This window comes from Lolium rigidum, chromosome 6, assembly GCF_022539505.1.
Source record: "Lolium rigidum isolate FL_2022 chromosome 6, APGP_CSIRO_Lrig_0.1, whole genome shotgun sequence".
Lineage (NCBI taxonomy): Eukaryota > Viridiplantae > Streptophyta > Magnoliopsida > Poales > Poaceae > Lolium > Lolium rigidum.
In genome coordinates this window covers 25,410,947-25,422,666 of record NC_061513.1, presented here as the reverse complement: position 1 = coordinate 25,422,666, position 11,720 = coordinate 25,410,947, and the positions used below count along the sequence as shown (strand labels likewise).

General features: G+C 49.4%; 2 protein-coding genes across 2 annotated transcripts; both read right to left on the bottom strand.

Annotated features, from left to right (window-relative positions):
* Positions 1-5,671: 5,671 nt before the first annotated feature.
* On the bottom strand, positions 5,672-7,506 carry LOC124665765 (putative disease resistance protein RGA1). Its single transcript, XM_047203145.1, has one exon. It carries the CDS (start codon positions 7,270-7,272, stop codon positions 5,764-5,766), a length of 1,509 nt encoding a protein of 502 aa, XP_047059101.1. The 5' UTR covers positions 7,273-7,506; the 3' UTR covers positions 5,672-5,763.
* Positions 7,507-7,585: 79 nt separating this feature from the next.
* Positions 7,586-11,479, bottom strand: LOC124665767 (uridine 5'-monophosphate synthase-like). Its single transcript, XM_047203147.1, has 6 exons — positions 10,550-11,479; positions 9,853-9,936; positions 9,363-9,445; positions 9,192-9,279; positions 8,784-9,038; positions 7,586-7,897 (listed from the first exon to the last, which is right to left on the bottom strand). Exons 1-6 carry the CDS (start codon positions 11,360-11,362, stop codon positions 7,769-7,771), a joined length of 1,452 nt encoding a protein of 483 aa, XP_047059103.1. The 5' UTR covers positions 11,363-11,479; the 3' UTR covers positions 7,586-7,768.
* Positions 11,480-11,720: the final 241 nt, after the last annotated feature.

Genomic DNA, 11,720 nt, shown 5'->3' with positions numbered 1-11,720 from the left:
TGGGGCTGAGGATGCCACGGTTGGTCGCCAATTGTAGAATGTGCTGCAGCGGATCAATGGCGATGATGAACAGCATGGGGGATAGCGGATCCCCCTGCCGTAGACCTCTTGCGTGCGGAAAAGGTTTGCCCGGCTCCCCATTAAGGAGGACGCGTGAAGAGGCCGAGGCCAAGGACATGCAGACCCAATCGCGCCAAATTTGGCCAAAACCCAGCGCACGCATGACCTCAAGAAGATAGGCCCAGCCGACGGAGTCGAAAGCCTTGGAGATGTCGAGCTTAAGGAACAAACAAGCGGTCTTGGAGGAGTGCAATTCCCTAATGAGGTTCTGAACGTGCAAGAAGTTGTCGTGGATGCTCCTTTGTTTGACGAAAGCGCTTTGGCATTTGGAGACGATGTCCGGTAGAATCGGCGCGAGCCTGTTTGCCAGAAGCTTGGAGAAAATCTTGGAAAGACTGTGAATGAGGCTGATTGGCCGGTAGTCAGTGACTCCAGCCGCGTCGGGCTTCTTAGGGATAAGGATGATGTTGGCCGAGTTAATGAGACTCGCACAACCCCCCCGAAGGTTTGCCAGGTGGAAGATCGCAGCCGTGATATCCTCCTTAATAATGTCCCAACACGATTTGAAGAAGGCCCCGATGAAACCATCTGGGCCCGGGGCTTTGACAGAGGGTAGCAAGAAGACATCATCCTTAATCTCTTCGATCTCGAAGGGGGCATCCAAATCCGACAGATCAAAAGATGGGTAGTTCAGACCCTCCCAATCAAGGCTGAGCTGACGTGGAGCTTTGGTGCCCATAATGCCCTTGAAGTGCTGTAGCATGACCTCTTGTTTATCCTCTTTCGTAATAGCAACACCCGAGGCATGGTTGAGAGACTGGATGTGGACCTTTCGCCGCCGGCCATTGGCTCTGGCGTGGAAAAGCTTGGAGTTCGCATCTCCTAAACGGATCCATGTGAGCCTCGATCTCTGGCGGAGCTTGACCTTCTGGATCGCGAGCAGGCCCAAGTAGTTGGACTTCAGTTGCGAACGTAGATCCTGTTCCCCCAACGAGAGGGGCCTAGCCTCCTCAGCCTGGTCAAGGCGCCAGATGATCTCTTTGGCCGTGGCAATCTGCGTCCGTAAGTCGCCGACACATTCTCGCTGCCAATTCTTCAACGCTTTGGCCGTGCGGGAAAGCTTGATGTGGACCCGGCGAATGGTTTCTTGGTTATGATCAGCTGGCGCATGTTAACATGACTCGGCAGCAGATTCTCCGCCAAATCTGCCATGTACCCAAGGCCATCACCCAACAACGACAAGCCCCCAATATCCCTTCTCAGGATCTTGCACCAGAGCTGCAGATTCGGATGGGCTCTCAGCACCCCTCCGACGATCTTGGCACCGAAGAAGGACCCGTTGAGCTTCCTCGCAATGGCTCTGCCGACCTCCAGCAGCCTCGGGTTCTCCTCGACGTCCGCTGCGGCGAAGGCGTGCACCTTGAAGAAGAACCAGTACTCCGGGTGTGGCAAGACTTTGAGCCTGATCGGCGCCACGGTTCCCATGCTGGCGGCCACACGCATGTTGTTGGTGGTGACTATGATTTTGCTCCCCTGTTTGCCATGACGTCTCAGGCTCGGCAGGAGCTCCTCCAGCATCTTCTTCTTGTGCATGTCGACATCCTCGAACACCATTAGGAACCGCTTGCTGCGGAAGCTTGCATTGAGCACGTGCAGTGGGTGTTTGAGGTTTCCGGACCCTCCGATCACATGCTTCGATTTCAGAACAACGGCCGCCTCACCCAGCGCAATAGCATAGGTCGACGAGAAATTGAACAACATGATCAGTGGGAAGCGGCTGCGCAGCCTAGCGTCGTCGCAGACGTGCTGCACCAAGGTGGTTTTGCCGACTCCGATGTCGCCGACGATCGGAAGCAGAGGTAGCTTCTACTTGGATGGAGATGGACGGTAGTCGTCGTGGAGCAAGAAGTTGATGATCCTTTCTCGCTCCACATGCCTGCCGAACATCTGCCCGTTGTCGACGAAGATATTGGTTGCCAGAGGCCGGTGGATCCGGTTGCAGCCTTGCAGGAGCATCAGGAACTCCCGGAGATCACCGGACAGGCCTTGCAGGTTCTCCAGCACCCTGTGGATCTCATCAAGGCTGGCGCTGCGGCCAGACAGTACGCACCTCATGGTGCTCGCAGCGACACGCACCCGCTTTGCAGGATTGAACAAGGACAGGGAGAAAGGTTGTACCTCCTCACCATCACCATGCTCATCTTCTTCATGCTCTGTATCTCTGCGTCTGACCGTGTCGAGCAGATACCGGCCTTGCCACACGCCATCGTCAAGATCCGAGAGCCAGTCGAGGGCGACATCGTTTGTGATGTGCCTCCCTTTCGCCTCCTCCACCACACTGTGGATCCTGATAAGCATACGGCTTATCTTCTGTAGCTTGTCGTCGGTGCTTTGTTCTTGGTTGCTGCAACGGCTGGCGAGAAGAGATATCACTCTGCCCACCATGTCGCCGACGACCGCCGAGATGAGGACCTCCGCCATGGTAAAATTTTCTACCAGCTAATCGTGGAATGTTTGAGGATTAGTGCACGGATGTGTCATGTATGTGGTCTTGCGGGTCACCATTTTTTACCACATATTATAACTTCTGAGGTTTGAGGATCAGAAGTCAAGGAGAGCACCAATAGTCTGTGAAGGAGTGACATTGGCAGGATAGCGACTCAAAAGACTTTGGTGCTATCCATCTAGATGGTACTGGAAGCGACTGCATAGATCTGATGGCCGTGACGGACTGACGGTAGCTTTGAGAAAATCCGATTTGAGATGCAGGAGCTTCGTAAGGAAGATTCCGTCTTAGATCTGGAAAATTCAAAATGATGATATGGTGGGAAGCTGAAAAAAAAAATCTCCTGGCGGTTTTGAGTACTTTTTGGTCGCTATTGATAAGTTCAGTAAGTGGATCGAGGCAAAGCCAGTGAGAAAAGCCGATGGTGCTACGGCACTAAAATTAGTCTGCAGCCTCGTAGTGAGATACGGCATCCCACACAGCATAATCACAGACAATGGCACAAACTTTTCTCAAGGAGAATTGAAGGATTATTGTCATGACGTAGGGATCCGACTTGACCTAGCATCTGTGGCGCATCCGCAGTCCAACGGGCAGGTCGAGCGAGCCAATGGCCTCATACTAGCCGGAGTCAAGCCTCGCCTTGAAGAACCGCTGGGTTGCGCATCCGGAGCTTGGGCAGAAGAGTTAGATGCCGTTCTGTGGAGTTTACGAACAACCCCTAATAGATCAAAAGGGATTACCCCTTTCTTCCTAGTATACGGATCTGAAGCAGTGCTTCCCTCTGACATCATCCACGACTCGCTGTGAGTTTCCGCCTACAGCGAAAATACAGCTGACGAGGTCAGACAGCTATCTGTGGACCTGATCGAAGAAGCTCGGAATTTAGCTGACCAGCGCTCTACCATTTACCAGCAGAAACTCCGACGCTACCACAGCCATCGAGTTCGGAATCGCTCGTTTAGGGTAGGTGACCTAGTCCTCCGCTTTCGGCGGGTGAAAGAGCATAAGTTGCAATTTCCATGGGAAGGACCCTTTGTCATCAGCAAAGCGCTACACAACGGATCATACTACCTTGTTGATTTCCGCGAGAAAAAGAATAGACCTGCAAATTGGTACCGGAAACGAAAACGAGAGGATCCGGATGACATCTATGATGAGACAGATCGTCCCTGGAATATAGCACAGCTACCTGCAAATCTTTATATGGAAACATGACATCATTTTAAATAATATATCAAAATTCATTTTTTTATTTTTCCTTAAAAATAACATAACACATAGCCATCTCAAACTATTTTATTGTTTGAATTGTCTACTATCATTTTTTATTTTTTCAAAACTATAAAGGCGACATCGATCTGGAGACACGCTACTACTATTTTGGTTCACCCGTGCCAGTCAACCCAATATATTAGAAGCGGGGGAGATGGACACACACGATAAGTATGAAAATAGCAGTCGTGTGTCCCAATTGGCGCGCTTCCGGCACTTTATGGACCCAAGTATAGCCCGGGCTCCACCTAGTAGTCGCGTGCATTTCTGTCTGCTACACTAGTTCGAGCATACCAATCGCTGTCCATTTTCGGTCAGCAACTACTAATAGCAGCCAGATGTGTTCAGATGGGTACGCTACCAATGAGTGTGCCTCTGTAGCATTTTCCCTAAAACTAAACTGTCAAATGGTAATTTCAGGTTTTAAATAATGTTGGGTATGGTAATTTTAGGTTTTGAATAATGTTGGGTATGCCAATTTTGCTATACTGGTCCTTACCTTCACTTTATTCTTGTCAAATAATTTATAGAGGGGCAATTTAGACATCACAAATCCCGTAAGTCAAAACCTCATAAGTCTAAAAGAAGTGGACCAACAATTTTTAGGAGCTTTTCCCCACATCATTTTTTTTAACACAAGACGGGGTCAACCCCAGCGGAGCAATTTTCACTGAAGCACACGTGGTAGGTACAAATTACACTACGGTCACTTGTCATCTCTTGCCCTAGAGAACCAACTATTTTAAGAAGAGACCCTACAAATTACACAAAGCACCCTGGAAAGAAAACTAGAAAACCAATCAAGGGCCTTGGTGCCTCTGGCACCGCACACCGGCAAGCTCGAGGCGTCTTTGCCGAGCTCAAAGAGATGTATGCCCGAAAACCCTACTCCAGCGAGTAGATCCAGCCGCTGGCAACCTCCAGGAGACCGAGACGAACCACTTGGGCTTCTAAAGGCGTCGAGCACCAGCAGATAGATCGGAGGGCCTCCAAATCGGATGTTGAGTATGGGTCACCTTGTTGACCGAAGATCAGAGAAGAAATCCTACTCCAGGACGCCCGTCCGTCGATCTGTCAACCACGACACCGACGAGGGTCCCCTCCTCTTTTCCACCACCATGGTGCCCAGGAGGAAGAAGAACCGGCCCAGCTCCACCCAGATCGAGAGATAGGAAGATGAGCTTTATTTGGGGGGTCGTGGTAGCACCGCCGCCGTCCGGCTCCCACCATCGGAGCGCCGCGCCCAGCCACCACACCACCACATGCCACCAGGAGCAGCCCGAGCTCCACCATGGCCAAGCCCCCAAGGGCATGACGCCAAACTCCACAGGGGAAAAACCTAAAACTAGACGAGATCTGCAGCTATACCTAAACCTACCTACTCCGGCGCCCATCTTTGACCAACTTCAGCCGGCTATTCCGGCGGAGTGGGCCTCAGATCGGCCGGCCGACAGAGGTCGACCCTCAAGGTCCTCTAGCAGTGGGAGAGAGAGGAAGGGGGGAATGAAGCGTCCCACAACAGATTATCTCCACCGATTACCATAAGCTTGATTTTCCATAAGCATATGCCTAAAAAAGGGGCCTTAAAGGTTCACCATAGAAAAAATCTACAGGTTAGCCCAGTCTACGTGATCTTTTAATCCAAAACCGCAAAAATAAACGTTTATTCTGCAGATTTGCATCTTTTACAGGATCCGGTAAAGATGCTCTAAAAGGATCACAAAACTGACGTCGAAGCAAAATTCAGCACAAAATATTTTAAGTATTTCCATATTTTGAAAAAGAAAATATGGGTAAGCACTAGATTATATACAAAAGCACGGATGAACAAACATAATTCCCGTATACAAGCTTTAGTTTCCCAACACATACAGTTTTCCTATAACTAATATCTGAATTGTGTGATGAACTACCTCACACATTTACGGCGCAATGAGCATGGTATAGTACACACAATAGAATGGGAGAACTGACCTGCACAACAACACTTTTGCGTTACCAACATCTGCGCTACAGCTTTCTGGGGCGCCATCAGGACTTGGCAGAAACATATCATGAAACATGGCGAATTTAGGCTGAGTCGAGCGAAATGGTTTCTTGGTTATGATCAGCTGGCGCATGCTAACATGGCTCGGCAGCAGATTCTCTGCCAAATCTGCGATGTACCCAAGGCCATCACCCAACAACGACAAGCCCCCAATATCGCTCCTCAGGATCTTGCACCAGAGCCGCAGATCCGGATGGGCTCTCAGCACCCCTCCGACGATCTTGGCACCGAAGAAGGACCCGTTGAGCTTCATGGCGATGGCTCTGCCGACCGCGAGCAGCCTCGGGTTCTCCTCGACATCCGTGGCAGCGAAGGCGTGCGCCTTGAAGAAGAACCAGTACTCCGGGTGTGGCAAGACTTTGAGCCTGATCGACGCCACGGTTCCCATGCTGGCGGCCACACGCATGTTGTTGGTGGTGACTATGATTTTGCTCCCCTGTTTTCCATGACGTCTCAAGCTCGGCAGGAGCTCCTCCAGCATCTTCTTCTTGTGCATGTCGACATCCTCGAACACCATTAGGAACCGCTTGCTGCGGAAGCTTTCATTGAGCACGTGCAGTGGGTGTTTGAGGTTTCCGGACCCTCCGATCACATGCTTCGATTTCAGAACAACGGCCGCCTCACCCAGCGCAATAGCATAGGTCGACGAGAAATCGAACAACATGATCAGTGGGAAGCGGCTGCGCAGCCTAGCGTCGTCGCAGACGTGCTGCACCAAGGTGGTTTTGCCGACTCCGATGTCGCCGACGATCGGAAGCAGAGGTAGCTTCTCCTTGGATGGAGATGGACGGTAGTCGTCGTGGAGCAAGAAGTTGATGATCCTTTCTCGCTCCACATGCCTGCCGAACATCTGCCCGTTGTCGACGAAGATATTGGTTGCCAGAGGCCGGCGGATCCGGTTGCAGCCTTGCAGGAGCATCAGGAACTCCCGGAGATCACCGGACAGGCCTTGCAGGTTCTCCAGCACCCTGTGGATCTCATCAAGGCTGGCGCTGCGGCCAGACAGTACGCACCTCATGGTGCTCGCAGCGACACGCACCCGCTTTGCAGGATTGAACAAGGACAGGGAGAAAGGTTGTACCTCCTCACCATCACCATGCTCATCTTCTTCATGCTCTGTATCTCTGCGTCTGACCGTGTCGAGCAGATACCGGCCTTGCCACACGCCATCGTCAAGATCCGAGAGCCAGTCGAGGGCGACATCGTTCGTGATGTGCCTCCCTTTCGCCTCCTCCACCACACTGTGGATCCTGATAAGCATACGGCTTATCTTCTGTAGCTTGTCGTCGGTGCTCTGTTCTTGGTTGCTGCAACGGCTGGCGAGAAGAGATATCACTCTGCCCACCATGTCGCCGACGACCGCCGAGATGAGAACCTCCGCCATGGTAAAATTTTCTACCAGCTAATGGTGGAATGTTTGAGGATTAGTGCACGGATGTGTCATGCATGTGGTCTTGCGGGTCATTTTTGACCACATATTACAACTTCTGAGGTTTGATTGGGATAATAAGTCAAGGAGAGCACCAATAGTCTGTGAAGGAGTGACATTGGCAGGATAGCGACTCGAAAGACTTTGGTGCTATCCATCTAGACGGTACTGGAAGCGACCGCGTAGATCTGGTGGCCGTGACGGACTGACGGTAGCCTTGAGAATGATGAACGGGCTCCGCGTGGAGGGAAGGCGACACTGTCAACTAGGAATCAATCAAGAAAAAAGATGCAGAATGAAAGAGCGGCCTGGTTCATCTTGGATACATAATTATTGGTGAATCGTGATGCTAAGCATGTCCACACATGGAACACAGCAATGACTGGGAGCTTGGTACTCACTACTCTTATTGTGTCGATGGCCTGAATGCAGAAACTCACTGCACTTTTTCTCATGACAAGCTGGTCTGGTAGGCCTGCCATCCCTGGATGCGGTACTCCCTTGCGGCCTCGGCAGGATTGCTCGCCTTTATGATCCCACGCCCGACTATGATTATATCACTGCCTCTCTCGTTTATGACCTGATGAAATTACGCAGCCGAAGTTGCAGGTGAGACTCGATGTCAGTACTAGGTAAATCAGAGATTGCAACGGAAAAAAGAAGGGTTCAGGGTTTTTGCAAATGGTTTTCCTAATGAATACATTTACAATAAGAAAATCACCTACTTCCTCCGATCCATATTAGTTGTTGCTGATTTAGTATTAAATCAGCGATAACTAATACTGATCGGAGGGACTAGGGAGTACTGTTTTTGCAAACATACTGTTTTTGCTGGAGGGTGCACAGAAAGGAAAAATAGGACCAAGTCCAAATGTGGTACAGTTTGAGTACAATGTAGCCTATTAACTCCTAAGTATGTTTTCAAATACCAACCACATCTCAGAGATTCATCATGTTTGCTTGTTTATCCTGCTCACGTGGTACCAGAGGAACAAAGAACTTAGATAGTCTAAGCCTCTAAGCAAGGAAGCAACAGTATTCTACTCAAAGTAGTCTCTAGTTGGTTTCAAGGAGGAAACGTATAGTTATTCAGTCTGCGAGCCAGAGGGTCTATATACTAACATATCCAAGTAATTATGAAACATGTCTGACAAACCCAACTTGTCTTAATATATATCAACCATATCGCACACCGGCACTACTTATATTGACCATATCACACACCTGGCACTAATTACATTACAGCAGTACCAAACAGTGGATATCTACTATCTTTTTTTGTTGTTGGTTAGTTTGAGACTTATACTATCTCTAATACGGTAGTAGGCAACAACAAACTATAGTTCCATGTAGCACAGTGAAAGGATACCACTAATTCTCTTTAAGAACTTAGCATAGAGCATTGTGATTATTTTTTTATAATAATCGCACAAACAATTTCTAATGGCAAGGTTAAACAAACTGACCGAACAAGGAGTGTTGTACTGTTGACCAAGGGAATCTCCTCCAGCAACAGTCTGAACTCCAGGAGTGGCATGGATAAACGCTGGACTTGATGGTGTCGTTAACCAAGATGCGGGATTTACTGATATAAATCCCATTACAAAATCGGAATGTTGCTCAGCAAACTTTACAGCTTCTGCAGTGTAATCTCCCTGAGCAAGGTTACCAGCTGAGCTCATTTCAGCAAGCAGAAGTAGCCCTCTTCCTTTTGGCAAACCCTTCAAGACAATAATACAACAGTTACTCTGATGCTCTGAGCACTAGTGCATTACATTACACCAGACCTATGGAACTGTAACATTAACATTTCCACCTTTTCAACTTAGCATAAACTAGTTATAAAGCAATTAACTATGTAGAGCATAATGTACCTTCAACTTCAAGCCATCAACAATTCCAGGTCCAGGAACTACATGTGCATTGACAATATCGGCCCAGTCCGATATGCGAAAAATTCCTCTGAGTCAGAGAAAGAACACTAGTTATATTGTGTATATAGATAAAGAAAACTCAGTAGGTGGTTTATAATACCCTATTCTCACCCTTCATATTGCATGGTTACCGTGTTTCCAATGTCAGCAAATTTGCGGTCTTCAAAGATCAAAAAGTTGTGTTCTTCAGCAATCTTCAGAAAAGAATTTAAGAATCATCAAATAAATGACAAGCCATGCAAAACGAAGTAAGAAACAGGTTTAGCAACCAGGGTACATTACCTTGGTATAAAGGTCTAGTGTGCTCAAATGCTAAGAAAGCATCATTGTGGGTGTACAGAAATGATGAGGAAAAAAAAAACATAGTTCCACATTCTAACAAAATGCAGAAGTGACACTGATACATGCTCCATAATATAACAATATGGACAAAGACACTCTGTACTGAACGTACACCTGATGTTTTTTCTCCAGAACGATCCAACATCAGATTACTGACACAAACTCCATTTATATACTAGCAAGCATAAAAATGTGAAAAATAATCATCGATCATAAGGATGGTGGACAGAAAATTTGGTTGCATCATAAGTGAACATACCGATCGGAGCTTGCCACCAAAATCTGGTGTGAAATCAGATAAAATATCCACATGGGTCTTTAACATGCAAATCTCCGGACCAACCTACAATAATTGGATTACATCTTAAGAATGGAGATATAGTAACTCAGATTCAAAAAGGACATGCAAAGGGGAATGGTGTTTTGGCACCCGGGAGCATATGCTCCCGGTTGTTAAACTTCATTTTAAATACACTTTTAAAATGTTGAAAAATTCAAACATAAAATTTAGTGGGTACATTTTGAAATTCTACACGTTCACAAAGTGGTTCCATAGAAAACCGACATTTTGAGTGTCATTTGTAAAAAAGACAAATTTTGATATAGAAAAAGGTTGTGTACGAGACGTTTTGTTTCTCTTTTTCATACAAGTCACAAAAAATATCGGTTTTTCGTAAAACTTGATGTTCGCACGTAATATGTCGATACGTAAGTGAGAAAATTTTTGTACGAATTTTTTCGACATTTCAAAATTGTTTTTCGGGTGGCAGGAGCATATGCTCCCATGTGCCGAATTGAATTTCTGCATGCAAAGTATTTACAACATTATGCTAGTGCAGGTTTTTCGATAGAAAGATTTATAAGCCAGTGCGATCCAAAATGATTCCAAGTGTCTAACTAACCCATCTGGTCATGAACACTAACAAAATGTAAGTTGGTTATGACTTTTGTAGTACCTTGTTGGCGAGCTCGAGCAGTTCTTTTGTTGTCTGAACATCCGCAGCGACACACAGATTGCTCTGCTTGGCCTCCATCACCTGGAACAGCCTCCTCCCCATCGGGTTCACAGCCAACCTCGCCCTCTCCGCAAACGGCGTCCTGGCCACCTTGGGCTTCACGGGCGTCGTCCCCGGCGGCACGGCCACCGTCCTGTTGGCGTCGAGGAAGCGCTTGACCTCGTCGGCCTTGTCCTGGGTCACCTTGCCGTGGCTGACGAGCACGGCGAGCACCTCGGTGAGCGTCATGAGCGAGTGCAGCGTGACCCCGTTGGCGGCGAGGTTCTCGCGGCCGCCCTGCTGGCGGTCGACGACGACGACGGCGTCGGCGACGAGGAGCCCCTCGGCGCGCAGCGGCGCGACGATCTCGAGCACGGAGGCGCCGCTGGTGACGAGGTCCTCGACGATGAGCACGGTGTCCCCGGCGCGGAAGGCGCCCTGGGTGCGCACGCCGGCGGAGGCGCCGCCGGCGACGGCGGAGGCGTCGTGGTAGCGGCGGAGGATCATTGGGGTGTTAGTGGCGACGGAGAGCACGGAGGCGAAGGGGAGCGCGGTGTAGGGGACGCCGCAGAGGAGGTCGTAGGGGGTTGTGGAGGGGACGAGGGTGCCGAGCAGGGCGGCGACCGCGGAGAGGAGGCGCGGGTGGGAGACGAGCACGCGCAGGTCCAGGTAGATCGGGGAGGTGATCCCGGACTTGAGCACGAAGGTGCCGAACTTGTACGCCTCCACGGCGTGCAGCTCCAGGATGAGGGATTCCATTGCGGCGGCGTCCATGGCTGGCTGGCTTGGGTGGTGGCCGGAGCGGGGAAGGCGAGGAAGAAGCAGGCTAGATAGAGCAGGAGAGCAGCAGTGTGCAGTGTACTGTACTGGTAGTGTGTTTGACTAGTGCGTGACTTCTCCGCACGACTAGGAAGCGTGCTGGAGACGGCGCCGCCGGCTGCCGGCGGACGTGGCACTGAGAGCAAGTACAATAAGTTCTAGTCAGCTAGCTATAAGGATTAAAATAATATATTGTTGCCTAGTTGGAGGAGAGAGAGGAGGAGAGAGAAGAGGAGTGGGCTCTACGCAAGAAGCCAGCTTCTAAGACGTGCTTCCTGCAAGCACTATGTGAGAGTGAATGGTGGGCCATGCA

What these genes read in the sequence shown, in the direction of transcription:
- LOC124665765 (XM_047203145.1), bottom strand. Translation starts at nt 7,272, where the DNA reads ATGGCGGAGGTTCTCATCTCGGCGGTCGTCGGCGACATGGTGGGCAGA.
- LOC124665767 (XM_047203147.1), bottom strand. Translation starts at nt 11,362, where the DNA reads ATGGACGCCGCCGCAATGGAATCCCTCATCCTGGAGCTGCACGCCGTG. An exon ending in GTAACCATGCAATATGAAGG is followed by an intron (nt 9,280 to 9,362) that starts GTGAGAATAGGG and finishes TCTCTGACTCAG; the next exon opens with AGGAATTTTTCGCATATCGG. An exon ending in AGTACAACACTCCTTGTTCG is followed by an intron (nt 7,898 to 8,783) that starts GTCAGTTTGTTT and finishes TAATTTCATCAG; the next exon opens with GTCATAAACGAGAGAGGCAG.